The sequence below is a fragment of the Passer montanus genome, unplaced genomic scaffold, assembly GCF_014805655.1.
Source record: "Passer montanus isolate IOZ18808 unplaced genomic scaffold, ASM1480565v1 scaffold10, whole genome shotgun sequence".
Lineage (NCBI taxonomy): Eukaryota > Metazoa > Chordata > Aves > Passeriformes > Passeridae > Passer > Passer montanus.
The window spans coordinates 28,348,469-28,372,907 of NW_024356505.1; the positions used below are offsets into that span (position 1 = coordinate 28,348,469).

Consider the following 24,439-nt stretch of genomic DNA (forward strand, 5'->3'; position numbering starts at 1 on the left):
TTTTAGATTTGGTATTATGAGGTGAACTGCCAAAGTTTCCAAAAAATGTTAAAAACACTGGAATAAAAACAAGACCATGAAGAGCCCCAAACAAAATAACAAGGAACATGATCTTGAAGAATGTCCTAAAGATGTAGGTGTTCGCTGCAGCCAGGACAACTACGCCCAATATCGTAGAAACTGCACTCCACTTCTCTCCAGTTTATCTTCCAGCACTTATTCACGATTTATTATTAATTTCTGTTCACCTTTATACCAATGTGCTCACAAATATTACCTGACAGGTCCCTGGGAAAACCTGCCAGGAAGACTGGATCCTGGGTTTGGGTTTTTGGTAAGATGCCAGAGTAAGTGAGCTGAAGTTCAAAAATGAAGAGCCAGTGGGCTTCTCTAACCTCTGCTAATTCTCAAGATTATTATCTCACACCTTTCAGTATTTTGCCATGTTGTCAAGGGCTCTTCTATTCACTGAAAATTAACACAACAGAAGGAAAGCAAGGCTGCGCAAATAGCGGAGTGAGATTTAGCCAAGCACAGAAGAAGAGAGGAAAGTATTACCTGCTACCTGAAAAGGCAGTTGCCAGTAAACATGCAAAGATGAATTAGGCAGCACATCAAAAGGTACTAAAGGATGGCAGTGAGCCAGTCTGCTTCAGAAAGCAAGCAGCCTTCAAACAAATCCTCTGATGTACTGAGAATTTGTTTGCTTTAACACAAGGAAGACAGAAGTCTGCGTGTTATTGCTGAAGATCTGAAGTGACTGGCTTAAGCCCTTTCCCAGGTATACAAAAGGGGCTTCTTGATAGTCAGCCACTGCAATTGATGAGCAAGCAAAAGTAAATTAAAATGCATTAGAATTATGCAGGAAACACAGAAACAATGCCTGCCCAAAGGAGCAGTTGCATTGGGCATCTTAGGATGATGCACAGCCTTTGTCAACCTGGGAGCTCCATGTGCCTTCCTCAGCATGTGACCAAGCCCAAGAAAACATCAGAAGAATATATGATATAGGAGACCAGTAAGGATTTTAAAAGCAGTCATTTGTTTGCAGCAACATTATGTAGTTGGAAACATTATCTAATTGCAGCAACACTATCAATATTTGGAAAGTTCACCACTGGCTGTTAAGCAGCCTGTGTAACAAGGATGCAATGATACCAACTTCCTTGGGTTTTTGGGGGGAGCTGCTTGCTCAAATGGTGCATCACTTCAGTTGTGCAGCCAACTGAGACTGGTTCATACATAGATGTTATATTGCAGAGAATGAATCTTCCTGGCTACACTTCCAGGGACACTAGAACCATGCCACAAGTGCTAACTGTTCCACTCTCTCATTTACAGTCTTCCTGCTGTAGCAGTGGATCTAGATCAGACCTTGTCTTCTAGGGAAAGCTGCCCTTGCACCAGAACCCATCTCCAGTCCCACTGTGGCACACTGAGCTGAGGGGTTTGCCCATCTGCAGGTGCTCTGAGAGGGCTGCCTCTCTGGGTATCTCCTACACTCACTTCAGGACAAAATGTTGTATCATCTGACATTCATATCATAAAAGACTGACACCATTAGGTTGTTTTAACTTCACTCTGGTCTTTGTATCTGAATACAACTCACTTTTTCTACTTACCCAGAATCAGGAATGGTGCATTTGCTACAGTGACCACAAATGGTACTCCACAGAAGAGCATCAATCCAAAGCTGCTTAATACAGCTAAGCCAGAAGAAAGCACTCCACAGCTTGCAAGCCAGATATTATTTCTTATACAGCTCAGTCTGAAAATATTTCAAGGAATATCTTAATTATGTGTCATATATTTCCCAGATAATACCCTGTCTGAAGAGAACACCTGATGAATGATGCTATGAGAGATCCCAGGTGTCAGGCAGTGGACATGATTTATTTCTGTTGGATGTGAGCATTCAAGTTGGTCATGTCTACACTAAAGACTTGTTCAGGTACTTACCATGAAACTCATCTAAGCAATTTGGAAATATGCACAGATAGAAAAGAAAAAGAAAGAAATACCTTTTGCCTATTATTAAATATAATTGTTATATTGTTAAGTATTGTTAAATATTGTTATATTATTAAATGTCACTGGAAGCCTGCAGTTTCAAGAACGCCTTCACTCGGCAAGACCAGAAATCAACTGCAGGAAGGTAAAGAAGAGCAGAGATTACTGATCACTGAGCCATAGTTTAGAGACATTTTACCTTAGGCAAGAGATGATTGCAAACGTTATTGTCAGGAAATATGTCACGGAGAAGAGCGGGATCACACTCTTGGTATTTCCTTCAAACTCCTGTTGTCTGGACAGTGAGGTAAAATAAGTCACCTGCCGTTAAAACAACAAGAAACCATAAAGCACTTTTCCTTTTCTTGTTCTTTCTACACAAGGAAAAGGCAAGGTCAAACATGACGTTGGCAGAGGAACAGTGCCCTGGCACTCGCAACCCGCTCGTCTTCGTCCGCCACCGTCCCTTTCCCTTTCCGCAACGGGGCTGCCCGGACATTTCGGGCTCGGCGGCTCCGCACGGCCGTAGCCGGCCCCTGCGTTACCTGAACGGAGCCGAGGCGCAGCTCCGCCACTTTGGAAGTGATGCTCTGCAGGAAGCTCTCCAGCCACTGCCGGCTGTCCTGCGCCTCGGGGCCGTCCTCCCGCAGGTAATACACCAGCTTCAGGGCCCTCGCCCTGAGCACCCGCCCGCCGTCCGTCTCCACGCCGCCCAGCGCGGCGCCCAGGAAGACGCTGCCGTTGACGGGGAAGCGGAGGCTCCCCGGGGCGGGCGGTCCCGCATCGCCCCGCCGCGACAGCAGCGGGTTGGGGCTGGCACAGACGCCGGCGGTGCGGGCGCAGAGCCGCTCGTACTCGGCGTCGTGCACGGCGGCGTTCAGCCGCAGCACCTCTGCCCACGCCGCCGGCTCCAGGACCGAGGTCCCGTTCGTCGCCACAGCGATGAGGGCGGCGTAGGCGCCCTCGGTGGGCAGCCGCGGGGCGGAGAAGCGCTCCGAGTCGTCGGTGGGGAAGTGCCGCCGCACGAAGTCGCGCTCGGCCTTGGCGGGCCCCCACGTCGGCGTGAACTGCCCCTCGATGTCGTTCGCCTGCCGCCGCGGTAGGAAGAGGAAGCCGGCGCCCAGCCCGCCCGACAGCAGCAGCGGCACCAGCACGAAGGGCCAGGGGCAGGCGGCCACGGCGCTCGCCAGCCCTTCGAAGAGCCGGCGCAGCGGCCGCTCCACGCAGTTGGTGTTGCGGCAGGAGCAGCGCTCCGCGGGGTCCCGCGGCCCCGCCATGGGCGAGGCGGGCACGGGCTGCCGGCAGCAGCTGCTCGCCGCGGGCGCGTCCCACGCCGGGGCCCGACGGTGCGGTGTGTGCCGGTGCCGGAGCAGAGGAGAGAGCAGAGAAAGAGAGAGGGGAGTTCAGAGCCGCCCTCTGCCCGTTGGGGCCGTGGAAGTAACGCGGAGCTTTCAGAGGTGGGCGCGGCCGGGGCCCTCCCTCGCCGTGACTCACGGGCTGTCCGGGACGGGCAGGAGGGCAGACCGGGCTCCCCCTTCTGCGCTCCTCCTTCTGCCTGGCCCGCGGTTCCGTGTGCTCCCGTTTCCTGGCCCCTCGTTTACTTTTTCTGTGTATAGTGAGCTGAACAAACTCACTGGGGAGTCAGATGAGTGCTGGGCCTGTAACGAGGAAACGAGTCAGGTACAGAAGAAGAAAGAGCATCTGGAATCAAGACTGTGTCATGCATTCCACTACATGTGAGTTGTCTCATGAAAGCTCACATGTAGTGGGCAGCAGGGATTTCAAGTAAATTTGGGGCTGCCTCGTGGGATCTAGTGCCTTGAACTCCCTGTAGTAAACAGGATTTAATGTGATCCTTGGGTATATAAACAGAGAACAAGGCTAGGGAAGGGACTTCCACAATATCTAATAGAATCAATAAAGCCACTGTTACAATATTAAATGCAGAACTAACTTCCATGTTATAAGAAGGATAGAGCAGAATTAAAAGGTGTAGTGATCCTGAGCAGGAGACCATTGCCTATTGAGGAGTTGTGAAGATCACATGGCAGCGAGCCCGCGCTGTGCTGTGTGTTCAGCGTGGCCCTTGCACCAGTCTGTGTCTGCAGGATAGCCTCAGCCAGCCCATGGCACCAAGAGGAGCCTGCAAAGCGTCTCCCACTTGGTACCAGTGATCAGAAAAGCTAGACTTCTGTTTCTTGTTTTCTCCAAATCTGCTGCAGCTGTCACTTCACCACTAAAGATTATTCTTCTATCTGGGAGCAAAACACAGACAGTGGTGATATGCATCTTGCAGTGTTTGCTCTTTCAGTGTACAGGTTTACAAAACAGGGGAGTGACAGAAGAAGAAATAAAAGAATTTGAAACAAGCGTTAGCGATTCCAGTTGGCAGGTCACAAGAATATCACTGGTGTGATATGTCAGAGCTTTATGCAGTAGCAATCATAGAAAGGATCTTTCCAAACCCAAACCCTACCCTGCAGCCTGGTGTTTTTGACATTGGTAAGTGACAGTGGTTTGAGTGGATTCTAGCTGAGAAGAGCATTAAGCTCAGATGTGGCAGTGCTAGTCAGGTGTCCAGATAATTAGCTAATCCCTAATAGGCATGCACTTCTTCTCCTTGCCTTTGAAAGGAGCAACTCTCTTCTCTCCTGCCAGTACTTGCGGAAAAGTTATAGGTATTTCTTCTCTCCCATCTAGGGAAGACAAGCTTGGAACCTGTGAGTGTAAAAGAGCCAGCCAGGCTCGGAGCAAGGTTAGGTTATATATCTCCTGCTGCACTCACCACCTAGGGCAGGTTGGATCCTGGCGATTCCCTTTTCCATGCACAGGTTTTCTGAGACGGGTATGTCAGCTCTGAATTTCTCTCTGGGAGACAGACACTTAGAAGCTATTTCCTGTAGTTCCTAACTTGTTGAAATCTAAGTGTTAATTAGCATGACTCCAGTGATAGCTTCTCTCGTATTCAGTTCTCAATTTCCTTGAATGGATTGACACTATATTAGAGTAAGAGCCGTTTACGTAGGAGGAATTTGTCAACAGAAAAAGGGGTAGCTACTTGATGTCATGTAGACATTTAGGTCTTGGTCTTAATTAAAGAGTTACTCAGCTGAAAAATATAGCCTTTGTTACCTAGAGATAACTAGGGAGCAGAATAGACATCTGGGTGGGAATAAATCACAAAGACACACCTATCCATAGCCAGACACCAAGAAGATTTCTAGGAAAATCTGGTCCTAGACCGTGTTGTGGAGGACTGACTGACATTGCAACAGACATGAAGAGATGGTGTCTAGCTGTAAAAAACAGCCATGAAGTGTTAGTGACTTTTTAAAGCTCAACAAGGCAGAAAATAAAATGTAACCACTTGTCCTAGCCAGTTTCTTTCTTGATCCTCAGGAGCTTGAGACAAACTCTGGTAACAGTCAAGGGGCAGGAACTGGACTAGTGGCAGGGTACCCAGTACACTGGGCTCAGGTGGTGCCCTTAGGTTAGCTCTAAGACTTGGGAATCTCACCTATGGCGTGGGAAGGTTGCTCCACCAACTCTCAATTCAGAATGGACTTGAAGAAAGAAGTATATGCCAGTCTTCTCTCAGAACCTGGATTCTTGTCCTTGTTCCCTGCCTATTCGTGCTCTGGTATTAATTTCCAATAGGATAAAATCTGAAATGCTGCTTGGAGCAGAGCTAGGAGCTGGTCTACAGGACTTCTGCCAACCAGCTTTCTGGTATTTTTTGGATGAAGGCACAAGCTCTCCTGATTATGTTGCATTTGATGAAATTTTCAAAGTGAAATCCCAGTGAATTGCTATTTAGACATATTGCCCCATAGGTAGATACTCGCAGCAATATTTCTTTGTGTTTCCCAATGCTAAAGAAACTATGAAAAGGAAAGCTGAAATATATATATGTATACGTAGATGTAGATGTAGAGGTATATATGTATCTGATATGCCTAGAAGACAGCTGAGATGGATAGCTAGCTGTTGCTTCACATTTAAGCAGATTGTATTTGCATCTTTGCAAGGTTTGTGGGGACGTAGCAATACAATCAATTAATTTCTAATATCCCAGTGGCCTCATCTCTAGGTGGTCTCAGACTGTACTTAACACAGGTACATTGTCCACTTCAAGACCACATAAACCAGTGAGGGTGGTAAACACCAAGCAAAAGGCCAGGGTGGGAGGACAAAAAGGAGAGAGGTCCTCACTGGAGCACAAGGAGGGAAGAGGAACCTGGACAGGGGCTGGAGCCAAGGGACCAGGAGCTGAGACATGCAGCCCTGAGGAGCTGTGGCCTGGTGTGTGCTGGCCTCAGTCTCCTGCACTGGCCACTGTCTCAGCAAAGGGGCTGAGCATGGCCTGGGGTGAAGAGCAAAAAGGGTAGTGAGAGGAAGAGGTGTCTAAAGGGAAAAAAGGTTTTTTCCTCAGGGCTGGTTGGGGTTTTTTTCAGTTTCTCTTGATACCAGAATCTGTATTTAATAGATTTTCAATTGCAAATAAATTCATTCATGGAAATTCCCTGAAAGAGTAAAAAGTTTTTGCCAGTAACAGTATATTGCTGGAATTTTTCATGATACAATTTGTGACACTTGGTTCTTGTCTTTTTCCAGGACAAGGACACTTGCATTACCAAATTCTCAGGTGGCTTATTTCTGCCTTGCCTTTGAAATGTCAGAACAGAGGGACATTTCCTAATGCACCCAGGCTGCCATTGGAAAGTACTTTGCCAATTGTTTGAGATACACTGGACACTGGAATTAAAAATAAAAATTCCTGTCATCAAGAAGACTTTTGTCCCATTTCTTCCATCATAATGCAGCATCAGGCATGACTGTGCCATTTATGAAGGAAATTCACTAACCTGATTTTTACAGTGCCCACCACAGCACCTGACAGAGAAGTTCTATCCTATCCTATCCTATCCTATCCTATCCTATCCTATCCTATCCTATCCTATCCTATCCTATCCTATCCTATCCTATCCTATCCTAATCTCCTTTCCATGCATTTTGATGAGGCAGGAGTACTCTGAGGGCTGCTTAGCTACTGCTGTGCTTGCATGCATGGCTGAAAAAATAGGACTATGGTACCTGTGCTAGGTACCTGTGCTCTGTGGTTTCCTGACCACAGATGATGTGGGACATGCAGTGCCTCAAAGCCCTGTGCGCAAAGGGAGCAGTTTCATTGTGAAACTGGGGGCTGCCAGCACACTCAGAATTGCAAAGGAAATTAATTTTATTAGTCATGTTAGCAATTAATACATACCAACCCCTGGATTCTGGAAAAGCCACTGAGCCACAGAAGGAGATGGCTTCTGAGAGAGAGGGCTAGGAAGGCAGTGCACTTTCAGGGCATCCCCTAGATGAAAATGGTGTGCATCATGTCATCCTCTCCCCTCCACCCCAGGACCACACCTTGTATCTCCACCTCAGCAGTAGCCAATTTCAGCATCATCTCACATGGGGCCAGCACATGAGATGAGGTCATAACAGCCCATGATAACACTTCCATACCAACAATGGCTTTATTCTGTATTATTCCCCTTTCACAGGATGAATCCCACCAGGTGTCTGACACATAGTTTAATTTCTGAAGGTTAGAGTCCTAGCAACTAACAATAAGGTCTTCTTCTACATTATCTTGTTGACGTGCACAACGGTGGACCAAATATGGCAGTTCTTAGACACGTCTTTTTTCCCTGACACAGACACAGTAAAGATATCTCAGGGGCTGATGTGAGCATAGGTTCTGTTATCTGAGGAGGGGATGACCTTTCAAATCCCTCTGCATTTCATTTACTGGAAGCAAATTTTATTCTTCCTTGTCAGGGAAATTTTCTGGCAAACACACAACTTATGTGGATCTTCTGCTCCATAGTGTTTCTGTGCCAACAGGATATTAGAGAAGTTATCTCCATGTGAAGCTAATCCAGTCTTTCCTGGAATATGTTGATTTATTATGGGTGTGCATGTCAGGGTAATAGCTTCTTCGGTTTCTGGTGCAAACAAGGAAATCGCTTGTCTGGCTCTATCTGTGCCTGTATATTTTTATCAATGTGTCCTTTTCATTTGCCTAGCCAGAATGTTTGCAGAGGTGTTGGTACCTGGGTAACTTTATATACAGTATAGCAGAACCCTCTAGGGAATTTTTGCTTTTCCTAGAATGCTGACATGTCAGATGGAGACTTTATGTCTTTGGAAAAAGATCTTTCTGATCCCCGAGTTTTGGCAGCCACAGTCAATATTACTTCTCAAAAATGAACCAGAGTGCATCCTGATGCTACCCTGGTCTTTCCCTGGTGCCTTCACTTTGCTTCACCCTTTACTTTATCCTTGCTGGTCACCTGGAATATGGTCCAGTGAAATGACTCCTGTTCTGTTAGCTCTCAGATGACTAATTGTAAAACACAAATGTAATGCCAGTGGCCTTCCTTTCCATTTACCTATCTTGGCTAGGAATTATCCTTGAACTGAGAGTGTTTTTCCTTCCTTCCTTTCCCAGGACATTCCTCAAACGTTCTTTGTGTCCACTTGGAGTTGGAGTGCAGTGTCCACCTGTACTGGCCCAACATCCAGCTTTCTTCACTGCGTGTTATGAATGAGAGTTTGAGATTGCTTGAAAAATCACTGACAAGTGTATCAGTAAAAGCCAGATCTAATACTAAGCAACAGCAGAACAAAGTGCATTGGCAAGGCCCACTCTACTATTTAAAAGACAGTTAAGGCACACTGAGGAAAAAAAACCCCAACAAAATACAGTCAATCAAAACAGAAATGAACAGAGAAATATGTGTGTGCATATGTGCCTATGTGTGTGTGACAAAGGATAGAAAGGGCAAGGATAAAAAGGAATACAACCTAAAGACTTAACAGCACTCAAACTTAACAGTTTTTAACTTATAACTTAACAATTTAGCAGGGAGTAGCACTTAACAGCATTAAACGTAGCTTATAACTTAAATTTACATGCAGGCCTAACTTACTTTGATGTCGAAGGTACTTAAACATCTAAGAGAGCATCATTTCTCCCAGACTTGCTATAGCATGTGTGTATGCACACAGACTTTCTCACTTTTGTGATATTGCCCTCAGAGACAGTTCTTGTCACGCAAGAGAACATAATCCTGGTGCAGAGTGCCCTGCTGAAGGGTAAGTGAGGTAATTGTTTCTTAGGGAAACAGTTGGTCAAGTCTGTCTTGTGTTCTTCAAGCTTTCATCTGAAGCAACATGATATCTGTCTGTGAATGGAATCTTCTCTGTGATTTTGGAGGTTCTAAGGGGTATTTTTGATTTTCCTCTGTTTTTTTGTTGCTGGTTTTTTAGATTATGCAGAAAAGTATTCAGGTGACAAAGATTAGATTATGATCCTGTGTAGGTTAATTTTTTATGAAATAGGTTGTAAAGAAGTACCATGTCATTTGACCCTGAACTGTTTATACCACTTTCATCGTCAATCATGAATGGTTTATTGAGCGTTAATGCTCAATATTTCAATATAATAAGGAAACATAAGTCAATATGTTTTCAGGAGCTGGTTTTTATGTGTCTCCTTTATAAAACCTGTGTAATTAAAGTAATAGGCAGTTATAAGTTTAGTATATTTTCCACTTCAAGTGTATAAACACCAAATGTTATGAATGTTTGTATTTTACCTTCAAAAGAGAAACTGTTTTTACATGGGGCACACTGAGATCATCAGGGCATCATAATGTGGTTTCTTAATGGTTTTGGAACACAACAGTGGCAGTCCTTTGCCTCAGTCCAGCTTCTGTCACACCCATAACCATGTCTTGCTCCAGACACAGTCCCCCACAGACTGGGAGGGAAAATAGCAAAGGAACTTCTGTCTCTGTGGGAAGCCATAGGTTCTTTTTTTTATGCAGTGTACTATAAAGAAAAATACTGGTATCAGATGAGGTCTGAGCCCTAAGAAGATTCATGTTTACAAGCAGTGCCGAAAGTCAGACTTGCAGAGCTGCTGCATCTCTTGTCTGAGCTCCCTTGCCCACCCCCCTCCGGGTGACTGCTGAGCTGCATGTACAAACAGGGAGGCACCAAGATCTTCCCCTTGGCTATTTATCCCAAAGCTGTACGCAGCCTTTTACTTACCCTTCTTGCTTCTGTCCAGGAGTCCTAACTCTCTGTGGCAGATCTCTGTGCTGTGCTGGTGCATGTCACTGTCGCCAGTCACTGTAGTAGACTTGTGACCTTCTGGGGTTGGTCATTGCTGAGCAATGCTTGCAGAGAGTCAAGTCTTTGTGTTTCTCACTTTCCTCTTCAGAGTCATTTGGGGGTGGGCAAGAGGCAGGGAGGGGACACAGCTGAGACACATTGCTGGACCTTGTACTAACAAACCACGAGGGATGGGTTGAAGATGTGAAGTTTGGGGGCAGCCTTGGCTGTAGTAACCATGAGATGGTGGAACTCAGGATCCTGCATGGAGGAAGCAAAGCATTAGGAAGGACTAGATTCCTAAACTATTGGAGACATAATTGTGGCCTCCTCATAACTTAGAGGAATCCCATGGGTTAGGGCTTTAGAAGAGAAGGGCTTCTACAAGTGCAGCAGCATTAAAAGGGAGACTGGGGAGAATGTTGGATAGCTGCAGAATCAGAAGGATGTTCTGGTAAGGGTCTTCTGGAAGACACAGAGAAGGCAGAATTACTGGAAACCTTCTTTTCCTCAAACTTTACTGCTGAGAATGGCCCTCAGGAGTCCCAGAATTGGAAGGTGAGGGAAGGCTGGAGAAAGTAAGGTTTCCCCTTGGTCTTAGAGGGTGTTGAGATTCAGTTATTAAAATTATTAGCGATACCTCTACCCAAATTAAGGTGCAAATGAGACTGTGAGGTGCGGGTCCATAGTGATGCAGGGTCCTGAGGATGGTGCAAATGAGAACCCCTTATTCCAAAAACCGGCCCTTTAAAAGCAATTTGCTGGTAATCAGCTACATAGTTTTTAATCATAACAAACATAATTCAACTAACCACCATACACCACGATGTGAGCATGCAATGGTTTCATAACCACTTGTGTTTCTACCTCTAATTCAGCTGTGTCACTTTCCCACAGTCCTTTTCTGCTTAGCCAAAGTAACAGGCTTGAGCCATGATTTTACAAGGCCTTCCCTTCGTAAGGTTTTACCTATATGCAACATGAAACCATATGCTAAAGTCAGTAGTAAGGGATTTATTTGATAGTAAATATGAGAGAGAGAGAGAGAGAAAGAAATAGAAAAGAGGTGGGGGTTGGGGTAAGAAAGAGAGTGACAGAGACAGAATAAAGAAAATATCACTATCTGTGGATCACAATGATGTTCCATTGATCCTCTTCAGCTGGTCTTCTTGGTGATGATGGTGCCCCTAAAAAGCATAGAATCCGAAGGGTTAATATACCCTCAGGCTAGATAGGAAAACCCAGCTATCTCCCTGGGGGACAGGAGTGGGGGTTTGCCATTGTCTCTTACAACAGTCTCTGGATTTGTTGCATCACCCTGGGGAGCACTTTGGGGTGTCTTTGATGGATTAAGCCCCCCCCGTCAGCTGCCTCTCACTTGAAAGTCCTTTGGATGTGGCCTGTGGTGTTGGGGGTTCCACAGCTTGTGTAAAGGAGAACGTTTGCTGCCTCTGACCAGAGGTTACCCCCCCAAACCTTCCCCTGAGTTTCAAGGGGGAGTCTGTGTAAACCTGGCTTCTGTGGGCTGTAATTTCCCCTACCCCAAACCCATCCAGGGAAGAGTCTCAACACAGCTGCAGGGTTTGACTCCTTCTTTTCCTTGTTTACTTGTTTATTTCTCCTGGGGTTTCAGATGAGTGACAAATGGGTCTCCCTTTATCTAATCTCAGCAGTTTGATTTTTAGTTCAAAGTTCCAGTCAGGCAATTTTTATGGAGGTGTGGGCTTCAATGGGTTCTTTATATAGTTTTGCTATAATGAGGAAGATTTTATATCAATGTTTGAGGCATGAACTATTTCAGTCTCTGACGTCCATCCCGTGACTCAAACAGTATAATAAATGATTCTTTGCCTGCTATCTTCTTCAGTTTATGGGGTGTCTATGAAGTTGATTAATAGAGATAATAGGACAAAAGATAGAAATAGCTGAAGCAATAACATGAGTAATCATACAGCATCCAACAGTTCAAAATGTAAATTCAGTTGTAGTCATCTAGTTATCAACCCATTTCTCATTAGTCAGTGCCCTTACTCATGATTCCTAGGAATCAGTGGATTTTTTTATGGGTAGTGAGTGTGTGGGATATCACAATATTGTATCTCTTAGGTGTTGACTCAACATGTTTTGAAATAGTTACAGAATTTTACAACAGTCCTTAATTTTTATATTCCATAGAGGGGTATTCTCAATAGATACACGTATTGATCAGCCAAGTTTCAAGAAGAGTCCCAGCTCTTGTAGTATAGTTGATTAATTTTACCCTGGAATAAATATGAATGGATTTGTTAAGGATGTGTGTTTTCTTCCTGACTGCATTCACATATAGTTGGAAGAGTTTTATAGGTAATATTCTTACTCAGCTGGATAATTCTATACATTATTATAAAATTAGCTTTTATGATACAAAATTAACATGCAAAACATTTTCATACAAAAGGTTCTCATGCAAACATATTTTTACATAAAGGCTATGCTCTGTTTTCCAGGAGACAGATTATAGCACTGTTGTAATTTAATCTTGACACAAAATAGAAACTGTGGCTTTATAATCAGTGTCATTAAAAATGAAACTAATTCCCTTTCAAACTTACTTGTATTATCCTAAGTAGATTTTTTCCTTTGAATTTTGGTGAGCAAATTACCCTCATCACATTCTGCACCCACAACTGGAAAGCATGTGCATGGCAGAATGTGTTATAGTCACCACATGAATTACCATAAATAGAAGAAATGAGGCAAAGTTAAAATACCCTCTTAGGACATATGAAAGGAAATTCAAGAGCACATTGCCTTGAGGGCTGGTAGGAGGCTTTTCTGTACTTTATTCATGTTCTAGTTGCAGTCCATGGCTCTCCCTCCTGGTTTAGGAAGGGGGATTCAATAATTTCTCATGTAACATTTGCTTGTGTTTTGTTAAGATTATTCAGTTCGCTAATTAGTAACTCAGAAAAGCTTAGCCAAATCCAAAAAATTCTAAAGGCAGAACTGGGAAGGTTAGTTTTCACAATGCTTCCAACAAATAGATGGCACTTTAAACACTTGTTGATATTTATTGATATTAAGAGCAAACCAAATTGAATTGTTGCTTTAAAGACAGAGTATTTTAAATTGTATTCCTAAGATCATACAAATTTACTGGACTATTTAATGATGATCAGAGGGCTGGAGCACATCTCCTATGAAGATAGACTCAGAGAGCTGGGTTTATTCAGCCTGTAGAAAGAAGGTCCTAGGAAGATCATATAGCAGCCTGCCAGTATCTATAGGCCCCTATAAGAAAGATGAAGAGCGACTTTTTAGAAGGTCATGTGGTGATAGGACAATGGGAATGGCTTTAAACTAAAAGAGAATAGGTGTACATGAGGTATTAGGAAGAAATTCTTTACAGCTTGCCCAGAGAATTTGTGGATACTACATCCCTGGAAGTAATAAAGGTCAGGCTGTATGGGGTTTTGAGCAACCTGGTCTAGTGTAATATGCACTGCCTGTGGCGGGGGAGCTGAATGTAGAGGATCTTTAAGGTCCCTTACAATGCAAACCATTCTATGGAACTATGGTTTGTTAAAACATAACTTCAGTTTATCATCTGCTAACTGTAAGATGGTAGATAATACTCTTGTCCTTGCTGGCTTCAAGAAATTTACAACTTCAAGGAAGTAGTTTTGAACTTAAATCAGGTCACTGATTAATCACATTTGCATTTTCCCCATGATTTAGCATGTGTATTTCAATAAGAAACCACACAGAATCCAACATAAATGACTTCCACAGACTCAGCCTATTTTTCCACCCGACCGGGATGATATAAGGTAAGAGTTACATAGATCACAGGATAGCTGTAGAGATGCCAAAGATGTGTTCTATGTTGTGCTTGGAAGGTCCTTAGTTTTCTATTATTTGCTATTTAAATGCTAAGTTAGGAAAAATGCTTAAAAGTACCTTTGTGATAAAAGTATTTAGTTGGGATTTGCAGCTCTAGTTTAGCAGTTACATTAAAATAAGAAATCATAGAATCATATAAATCATAGACAGTTTGGAAAGAATGTAAAGGAAACAATTATTGTGTCAGTTTTGAATTTACGTTATTAGTAAAATAGAATTTACTCCTAGAAAGCCAGATTCTGGTCTCCTTATTTTTGCTAGGTGTCCTTTTAACTTTTTCTGTCATAACTAATGGAACCAAGAAGTAGATTTTTCAAAGTATGAATCTGAGCAGTTATTCCTAATTTCACCTTTCAAAGCAAACCTCCAAGAAAGAATAACTCTGAGTGATGAGTAGGGCTGTGAAACAGCCTCATCTCTGCTTCACTACTGTCAGTCAGTGACTGAGAAAGGCTCTTTGGGACCTGCTGTGCTATCCCTGGGATGGAAAACTCTCCCCACTGCCAAGAATCCCCCACAAAACCTTTCTAGAGGAGTCATCTTCTTGGCACGGAAGGGAAGTAGAAAACTGCATCTGCAACCCAGCCCTTCTTAGGAAAGATACTCCCAAGCCAGGCTGTGATGTCCCACCCTTAAGGGGAAGGGAACACCCAAGATGTGTAATTGCTCAGGTCTGCAAAAAATCACCAAGTTTTAATAGTAAATTACACACTTGGCATGGAAATTGGAATGTTAGTCCCTGACCTGCTACATCAGCACATGGCAGTGGGATGTGGATAAAGAGGTGGGGTGGAAGGAAAAGAGAAAGGAAGAGATGAATTAAAGAAGGGGAGAGAGAAAGAGGGCAAGAAAGAGAGAACAAGAGAGAATGAAAGAGAGAAAAAGAGAGAATGAAAGAGAAAAAAATAGAGAAAAATACAGAAAAAGAGAGAAAAATAGAGGAAAAGAGATCACCAGTCCTTCTTCCAGTGTTGGTCTGGTCAATGAGATGTCCAGGATCATGGAGGACCCCCCAGATTTGTTAGGGGTACTGTTTATAGATAAGTTTTTCTGACCTGAAGACAGGTTGCTTTCTATCTATGAAAATTAGTTACCATATCCAATCCCTCCTTTCAGACCTTTAGAGAAGTCTTGGTTCTTGGGTGGTCTTGTTCCTTCCCAGATTGACCTTGGGTCGATATTTCATATCACCTTTTGTTAGCAGAGATTAAACAGTAAAAAGGAAGTGTGTGTGCATGACAGAGTTTGGGGAATTAAGTGGGGAATTCCCTCTGAAAGTAGAGACAAGAGGAAGAATATAGTACAGAGCTCTGTCCACTTGTGGGCAGTGTCATTTGTCATCACAACCAACAGTAGATCATTCCAGATTAACTAAGTTTTGAACAAGTTTGTGTGTTTGTGGGAAGTTCACATTTTAACCTCATATTTATTCAATGGTAAATACATAACTCTTGGTCTGGACTGACAGTGCTTCTGTCTTGTGCAGCCCAGGAGATGGAGATGGAGACTGCAGATGAAGTTGCTATTGTTGGAATAGGATGCAACTTTCCTGGAGGTAACTTTGGGGTAAAAGCAAAGCAGGCTGTGAGGGAACATTGAGAAGCAGAGTCTTTTATTAATGCTGAAATGAAGGAAAGCAACAGTTGTTGGTTTGTCCCTTGGTTGAATTTGTTTCTTTCCTGCTTGTGGGATCTTTTTGAGAGGTGGTGCTGTTGTGGAAACTACTTGGCCTGAATTTGTTTGCAGACAGACAGAGAAAAGAATCTGCAGTGCTGGTTCTGGGAAGGGCATTGAGCTGCACATGAAACTCATACAAATGAGCTGGATGGGTGTGGGATGATTTGACCTTTCTGCGTGTTCACTGGCTGGGTGATTGTGCATTGTTACAGGACTCTGCATCCATAGGGACAGGGCAGATGAAGGGCTGGACATTCTTATCAGCAATGCCTGTAAAATAAACAGGTTGAGTTTTCCTAAATTAAAGCTTCTTGCTTTATTACAGTAGGTGGAGTAGATGTAGTGAGATGACAGGGAAATGGGAGAGAAGGTGGTTAAGGGTTTTGTGGGGATCCTTTGCTTTTAGACAAGCAGTGAGGGGATCAGTCATGCTTTTTCATTTTCCTCTCACCAAAGAATGATCAATTATTTTTGTGGCAAGTCTGCTTGAACTGCCTAGATTTACAGGTGGGAGGTCCTTGTTGCTGATTGTGCATTTCTGAGTCTGTGTGGGTAGGGGGAGCATATAATTTAATCTGTTTTAAAAACTTTGTACAACAGGAGATGGAATTGACAATTTCTGGAAAGTCCTGGAGGAAGGCAAAAACTGCACGGTAGAAATCCCCCCCGAGAGATTTAATGCCAAGGAGTGGTATGATGCAGATGGCAACAAGCCAGGAAAAATATGTACAACACGAGCTGCTCTTCTTGATGAGTGAGTCTGTTCCCCTGCTGCACCACTGACTTTTGTAGTACTTAGACTATGGGTACAGCTGCTCAGGGGCTGTGATAGGGTGAAGAATAGCAAATTACAGTAAGGTCAAAATAAGTGTCTTTTATTTGAATTCCACATTCACCTAAAATCCTCAGGCTGTAGAACTTCATTCAAAGGAGAAGTTGACATGCACAGAAGAAATCTTAATGCCTCCTGAAATTTATACTTGGCAGGGTTGAAACATAGGACCCAGAATTACTTTAGTGCTTAGTCCCATGTTAGATATTGAATCCTGCTCTGAAATCAAGAAATGATGGAAGGCCATATAAATCTGATCTTGGGATACAAAATTAAAGTTGGACTTGGTCTTTTGTAAGCATGGGCCTGTTTTGAAGATGCTTCAAAATATAAATACACACAAAGTATTCATGAATGTGTTGTTAGAAAAGCATGGGTATCTATTGAAAACACCTGAGCCGATCCTCTACTTTTTGGTTTTAAATTTAGAGCATTGGTCTGTATTTGCTTAAAACAATCTGTAATTTTTGTAGAAAACAAGGTTTGCTGGGGGATTCTTTGCAGTGAGGAGAGATTCTCATTTTGTTTATAACTTGTTGAAGCTATGACCACATTACCAGGGAGGGAGTCTCATTCTGCACATTTCACAGTTTGAGGAATCCAGTTGGTAGTAGTGCAATAAGCGTGAGAATAAAAATGGGTAGGAGTGGGCTCTTAACTCTGAAATGCAGAATTATTGATAAAATGGCATTTTTTGTGGTGGGACATAAAACATCTTTGGCTTATAAACATTTTCTTCCGAATTTCATAAATGGGAACTGTGGCCTAAACACCAGTTACTGCTTGTAATTTCATGAAGTTGCAAAAAATGTTTACTGTGAGTCTAGAAGAAACGGATCTTATATACATATGTCATCATTCATTCCGGACTGTGTATTTCAGATTTAATTCATTTGACAACCACCTGTTTGGGATTAACAATATGGAAGCAGAACGCATGGATCCGCAACAGAAATTACTGATAGAGTGCACATACAAAGCCCTGGAGGATGCAGGAGTTCCTGTGGAATCTATCAGTGGCTCCAAAACAGGTGTTTTTATTGGTAAGATGAAAATTTCATGGCAAAGAAAATATGTTTGAACCTCACAAAGAGGAGCAATTCTTCATAACCTTTTAATATGTTATCTAGCACTGGATCTAGGCTGGATCTAGACTGGAGATTTAAGGCTAAAGTGCTATGGCACTTGTGGTTAGTTTTGGTAAGAATTACCAGGCTACTCTAGAAGTTCATGCTACAATTCCTGTATCTCTTTTTGGTGCTCTTCTTCCTTAGTTCATGCACTGAAGGGAAGCTTGAAACTGCATCTACAACCCAGCCCTTCTTAGGAAAGATACTCCCAAGCCAGGCTGTGATGTCCCACCCTTAAGGGGAAGGGAACACCCAAGATGTGTAATTGCTCAGGTCTGCAAAAAATCACCAAGTTTTAATAGTAAATTACACACTTGGCATGGAAATTGGAATGTTAGTCCCTGACCTGCTACATCAGCACATGGCAGTGGGATGTGGATAAAGAGGTGGGGTGGAAGGAAAAGAGAAAGGAAGAGATGAATTAAAGAAGGGGAGAGAGAAAGAGGGCAAGAAAGAGAGAACAAGAGAGAATGAAAGAGAAAAAAAAGAGAGAAAAAGAGAGAATGAAAGAGAGAAAAAGAGAGGAAAAGAGATCACCAGTCCTTCTTCCAGTGTTGGTCTGGCCAATGAGATGTCCAGAGTCTTGGAGGACCCCCCAGGTTTGTTGGGGGTACATTTTTATAGATATATTTTCCTGCCCTGAAGACAGGTTGCTCTCTTTCTATGCAAATTATCATGTCCAGTTCCTTCTTTCAGACCTTTTTGGAAATGCATCAGAGGTTTTGGGGTTCTTGGGTGGTCTTAATGCCCTCCCTCCCCAGATTGACCTTGGGTCGATATTTCATTCCTGTTTCTGTGCTGGTGCTGGCCATTGTTTGTTGATGGGGGTAGAGTGGTAGGAAAGTGCCCAGCAGAAAAGGACCTGGTGGTGCTGGTGGTCAGTAGCACAACATGTGCCAGTGTGTGCCCGGGTGGCCAAGAAGGCCAGTGGCATCCTGGCATGTATCAGCAATAGTGTCACCACAGAAGCAGGGCAGTGATTCTTCCAACTGTATATGGCACTGGTGAGGCCACAGCTGGAGTTCTGTGTCCACTGTTGGGCCCCTCAATTCGGGAGGGACATTGAGGTGCTGGACTAAGTCCAGAGAAAAGCATCAGAAGGGTCTGGAACACAAGTCCTGTGAGGAACACCTAAGGGAGCTGGTATAGTCTGAGAAGAGGAAGCTCAGGGGTGATTTTATTGCCCTCTACAACTGCCTGAAAGGAGGGTGTAGTGATGTGGGGATGGGAAGGGCATAGCATGAAAAGACATAAAAAAATAAGAAGTGGAAACCTTTCCAAAAAGACTATAAACTTGCTGACAAGCAGAATATGAAATGTGGATTAAATTGGCCAGACTGCTTGTTCTTTAGTGACCTCTGAAAAAATTAAATGCCAGCAAAGTCAGGAATTAAATAGGTCTTTGCCCTTGTCTGCTGTCCAAATGGACACTCTTATTGATTCTGCTTAGATCTTTTTGTTTAATGTTCCAATTATCTCTCTTTACAGTTGCATGAGAAAGATATTTCTCATTCTATTTCTACAGTTCTAAATTCATCCACCCTAGGGAATGATTCCTGCCTCCAAAGTGATGCAGATTGCATCCACATACCCTGTTTAAGGCTAGATCTCCACAGAACAGATATGCCACGGCCAAACCATGCAGCACCTCTGCTAGCAGCCCTTTTAGGCTGCTACAGGGCACTAGAACAGTTTGATAGATGGTGGTGTTTTTTTTGGTTGGTTTTTTTATTGTTTGTTTTATGTTTGTTTTTATTGCTGTTGTTTGTTTTTGTTTGTTTCTGTTTTGTTTTGTCAGGGAAGAGAGAGGTGGGGACATTGATTTTAGTTTATATTATGTGATATGATGTGGCAGCTCTGCTGGCACTTGAGACAGGTATGAATTATAAGATGAACATGAAAGTAGATATTTCATGCTCAGGAGTATTTCATTCGAATATCTGGAGACATCTGAGAGTGAAACACATGCAGGACAGCTTTTCCAAAGAGGGCAATAGGAGCAAATGCACCCTGTTTAAGGTTGTGTATGTTGCCTTTTATATATAAACTCCCGAAAAGATAAGTTACAAGAGCACATGAAAATAGCTTCCTTTTTCTAGCTTACACCTGGAACTTAACAGATATAGCAATCAATCAATTACTTAATTGGTTATAATTTATGATTTCTGGCAGCCAAGGCCCTGTGTTGGGCCAGAGAAGAGGGCGTTAGATTATTGTTTTTAGTAATTTCTATCATAGTATTGTCAAAAGCTTCTGACTTCCATTTGTTCCACATAACTAAACTGATCTTTAGCTGATTTTTGCATTTATTTTGTCAGCACATTTAGGTTTCAAAAAGAAATTTCTTCCTTTAATTCAGTAGTTTATTTTGTTGAGATGTATTTTATCTGTTCCAATTTTAGGCCACTAAAAGTTTAGTGCATATCCTTAAGCAAGTTACATTAGGCTCACATTGTAGACAGAAATGAATGTGTTCAAAGGGCAGATCATTTGACCTTGTTAGTTACTCACATGAAGAAGTCTGCCTAGATGTGCAGTTTTACTGATATTGATTACCCTGCTCAGGATTAGATATTTTAGATCCCTAAAGACAGTATGGCAAGACATTAGACTTTTATCTATTTGTTTATTCATTTTTTTGTTTGATGAGTTACATTTTAAAACCAGTTTGTTTACATTCTGCAGAAGAGATATATGAATAATCTAACATTTTAAAAGAGAACATAGAAACTCATAATTTATAAAAGGATTATGTTATATATATATAGATATATGTTTTTGGGTGTTTGTTTGTTTTGTTTTTTTTCTCTTTTTAGGTGGTTTTCGTGGCCTCCTTCTCCTTGGAGACATTCTTTTTACCTCTCCTTTTTTCCTTAAACTGTTTTAGCTAGATTCAGATACAATCAAGTTGGCTTTCTCCACCATAATGCTTTGGAGGCAATTTCCTCTTCATTTTAAATTTGTCACCAGGGAAACCTTTTTATTTCTTGCAGCCAAACAGATGGTTTATATTTTCATTTTTTATTTTTTCAATGTTTCCACTAAAAAGGTCAAGATCATCTTTGGAAAAGTGAAGTTCTGAATTTTCTTCCACTATCTAAAAATAAAAGCATATAAATTTTTAAAGTCCTACAGGTTGTTTCTTTTTCTTCTCAAATGTAACTACTCATAGATGACTTTGGCCCTTATCATTGTAATACCCCATGACTATGTTTCTGCTTGACTCCAGGAGACTGTGAGGCAGCAATTTGTGGTGGGGTGAACTGCATCATCGATCCCCGCACCTTTGTATCTCTCAGTAAAGCCAAAATGATCTCTCCAGAGGGCATAAGCAAACCCTTCTCCAAAAAAGCAGATGGCTATGGAAGGGGAGAAGGCTGCGGTGTTGTTTTCCTCAAACCGCTGAAAAAGGTAAGACTGCTTGTGAAGCAGGCTGAAATAAGACTGGTTGCTTGCCTGAATTTTGTGCCTTCAGGTCTAATAATGACTGTTCCAGAGAAGTTTTTCCAATTTAAGTTTAAGATTAATGAAGCATTTCTTTAGAATTTATCAACTTTCTGTAACATAGGGAAAGGATCTCACATGTAAAAGTTAGTACCATAATCTGGTTTTTCTTGGCTTTCTTGTGGTGTTTATTTGTTTTCTTTACAGAGAAAGCATGAGTTTATTAAAGACAATTTAACTTTTCATGGAACAGGCAAAGGAAGACTACAGCAAAATCTGGGGTGTGATAAACATCAGTGCAGTCAATCAGAACGGCAGATCCACGACTCCAATCACGAGACCGTCTCAAATAGAGCAAGAGAAGTTACTGCGCAGCATTTATGAAAGTCGTGTTGATCCCTCAGTTGTGCAGTACATTGAAGCCCATGGCACAGGAACTGCTGCTGGAGATCCTACAGAAGCTGAGAGCCTGGGTAGTGTCATTAGCAAAAACAGGTCTTCCAGAGTTTCCATTCTGAAAATCGGTTCAGTGAAAGGAAATATTGGACACACTGAATCAGCTGCTGGAGCAGCTGGGTTAATCAAAGTGCTCCTGATGATGCATCATGGAAAGATTGTTCCATCCTTGCATTACTCAAAGGAGACGAGCAGTATCGATACAGAGAAATTAAACCTTGCTGTTGCCACAGCTGTAGAGCCCTGGGAAGAATCCAGTGAGTATGGAAGAGTAGCTGGCATCAACTGCTTTGGATTTGGAGGAACCAATGCTCATGTTGTAGTCAGGCAGGTGAAGCAGCCAGAGGCTCTTCCTGCCTTTAAGAAGCCCCTGGAATTAGTTCTGCTGTCAGCAGCATCCCCTAAGTCCCTTCAGATGACAATGGCGGACACAGCTGAGCAGCTGAGCACAAGGAACTCCGTAACTCTCCCAAGCCTGGCCTACACCTCTGCCTGCAGAAGAAGCCATGCCAGCTACAGGTACCGAAAAGCATTTGTCACAAATTCCCTCCAACACTTGCAGCAAGAGCTGAAGCTGGCAGCGAGCACGGAACCTGCCATGTCCAAAGCGGAACCACAGCTGGTGTTTGTGTTCTGTGGCAATGGTGTAACGCTGAAGGAGTTCAGTGAGGCACTGCTGAGCTCAGAGCCAGTGTTCAGAGACAAGTGTAAGGAAATAGAAGACCTTTTCCAGCAGCACGCTGCCATCAGCCTCCTGCCAGCAAGAAATCATAGCCCAAAGGACTTGCTGAACCCAGAGTTTTCTCAGCCCTTGCTGTTTGCTCTGCAGGTTGCTGTAGCTTCCCTCCTGAAGCACTGGGGTATTAAGCCTGTTGCTGTTGTTGGCCACTCGGTGGGGGAAGTTGCTGCTGCACACATTGCTGGGTACCTTTCCCTGGCAGATGCAGTCAAAGTGATTTATCACCGGAGCAGGCTGCAGGCAAAGACTCCCAGGGGCAGAATGCTGGTGGTTGGAAACATCCCTGTTGAAGAGATTGCAGAGCGCCTGCATCCCTACTCAGGAAAGGTGTGCATTGCTGCCTTCAACAGCCCCATTTCCTGCACCTTGTCTGGGAGTGTAGAGGCTGTGGAAGCTGTCCAGAGTGAGTTAGCTGAAGCTTTCAGACAGAGAAACATCTTTCTTCATGTTTTAAAAGTTCCAGCTGCTTACCACAGCCCCAGCATGGACGGTTCTTCTGCCTTTATTCTGCTAGCTGTGTTAATTTCAGTCAGTTGTTTGGCATGTTACTGTTTGCACGTCTACATTATGAAAATACATGTAAAGCAGCATAAGATTATTTTGTCATTATTGTAATCTTTATGTATTTTTATTTTTTTAATATTACCAAATGAAATCAATTAAGTAATTTGATTACACAATGTTTATAAATACCAGCGTATTTTTGAAAGTCCTTTAGATGTTTTGATTTTCAAGATTTCTTCTCAAAAAGGAAATTTGATTCTTTTCCTTATGTTTTCAAAAATAATAAAACTGTACCAGGTGCAAAGCATACAGTAAATCAACTGGATTTTAAAATGAATTAACCATTTTATGATAACTGAAATAAACAGGAATAGTAGAAGAATTTGAAATGCAAAAGCTAAAGTGTAATTTCTTTTCTATTTTATTGTTTTTGTCATTCATTCACTCCCCTGATTTAAATTTTCCTAATCCAAACATGATGTCTTATTTTCTTCCCATGAAGACTCACACTTTTGAATGGAGAGCCCACAGATGGAAAAATTTAATTATATTTATGCAATAGGGATCTAATTCTAGAAGTTCCACTATACTTTAAAAGGTATTATCATTAAAAACCAAAGCATTATATTCAGTTTTAAATCTTACTATAGTAAATAATTTTCCTACTTGTAAGAAAGCATCTTCTATTTTGAATGTAACAGCAAATGCTCTGTATTGAAGTCAAATAAAGAATATAGTTTGCTATATTGCACACTAGCATTACCTGTGAATTTATATACCACCTGAAATTCATGAAGAGATGACAGTCTCTTCATGAATTTCAGGTGGTATATAAATTCTATATCTAAATATAGAATTTTTACCTATAAATTCAATCTATTCTATCTACAGCTTTGAACAGGCATCCTCTTCTGATAGTCTCCCTAGGTCAGACCAAATCATTCTAGCTAAATCTACAGTGAGGACAGTACTTTGTATTACACAGAAGAAGTTATAAGTGCCTTTGATTAAGCAGGAATCAGCATTTTAAATTCATCTTTTCCTACAGTACGTGTTAGTAACATTAAATCCGATGGTGTAATATAAATTTAGTGTTAAACCTTCTCCACAAATGGTATCTAAGAGAAGTACTCACCAAATTGTAGTCAAATAACATTGTCCTAGAGACTTCCTGGAATTCCAGAGAAATGAAACAGAGCAAGAATGGTACACTAGTTTAATTGTAAAGTATTTGTTCTATACAGGGGAAATGCTTATGCTTGTTTTGGGTATGTTTACTAATCACAGAATGGATTTACTGAAAAAATCTGTATATCTTTTTACATCTCCTTTGTCCAAAGTGGAGGGAAACTTTTAAGGACTTTTCAGGAAATGTATAGAAGAATAAGTTGAGTTGGAGGAGGCCTTTAGATAGACCTAAAACTCACACCTGCTCTCCTGAGAAGCTATATCCTGTTCACAGTGGCTGTGGACAGTATCTATCAAGACAGACTCAACCAATTCTGAGCTAAGAAGACTGCTTGAAAACAACTGGAATAAGAATATAAATATACCTTATTCAGGAGAAATGGGAGTCACTCCAGGATTACT

General features: G+C 42.3%; 2 protein-coding genes across 2 annotated transcripts in view; one reads left to right on the forward strand and one right to left on the reverse strand.

Annotated features, from left to right (window-relative positions):
- LOC120500571 (phthioceranic/hydroxyphthioceranic acid synthase-like) overlaps positions 1-24,439 on the forward strand; it is a 59,498-nt gene that overhangs the window by 26,048 nt on the left and 9,011 nt on the right. Inside the window, exons 2-7 of the mRNA XM_039705646.1 lie at positions 15,554-15,622; positions 16,345-16,498; positions 17,459-17,638; positions 19,505-19,515; positions 20,936-21,117; positions 21,404-22,873. Coding sequence (XP_039561580.1) covers positions 15,562-15,622; positions 16,345-16,498; positions 17,459-17,638; positions 19,505-19,515; positions 20,936-21,117; positions 21,404-22,873 — 2,058 coding nt within the window. The 5' untranslated portion in view covers positions 15,554-15,561. The remainder of the gene's footprint in view (positions 1-15,553; positions 15,623-16,344; positions 16,499-17,458; positions 17,639-19,504; positions 19,516-20,935; positions 21,118-21,403; positions 22,874-24,439) is intronic.
- On the reverse strand, positions 188-3,427 carry PTCHD3 (patched domain containing 3). The gene is made up of 3 exons (XM_039712701.1): positions 2,556-3,427; positions 2,210-2,331; positions 188-1,768 (listed from the first exon to the last, which is right to left on the reverse strand). Exons 1-3 carry the CDS (start codon positions 3,285-3,287, stop codon positions 1,615-1,617), a joined length of 1,008 nt encoding a protein of 335 aa, XP_039568635.1. The 5' UTR covers positions 3,288-3,427; the 3' UTR covers positions 188-1,614.

What these genes read in the sequence shown, in the direction of transcription:
- PTCHD3 (XM_039712701.1), bottom strand. Translation starts at nt 3,287, where the DNA reads ATGGCGGGGCCGCGGGACCCCGCGGAGCGCTGCTCCTGCCGCAACACC. An exon ending in TGCGCCTCGGCTCCGTTCAG is followed by an intron (nt 2,332 to 2,555) that starts GTAACGCAGGGG and finishes TTTTAACGGCAG; the next exon opens with GTGACTTATTTTACCTCACT. An exon ending in GCAATCATCTCTTGCCTAAG is followed by an intron (nt 1,769 to 2,209) that starts GTAAAATGTCTC and finishes AAATATTTTCAG; the next exon opens with ACTGAGCTGTATAAGAAATA.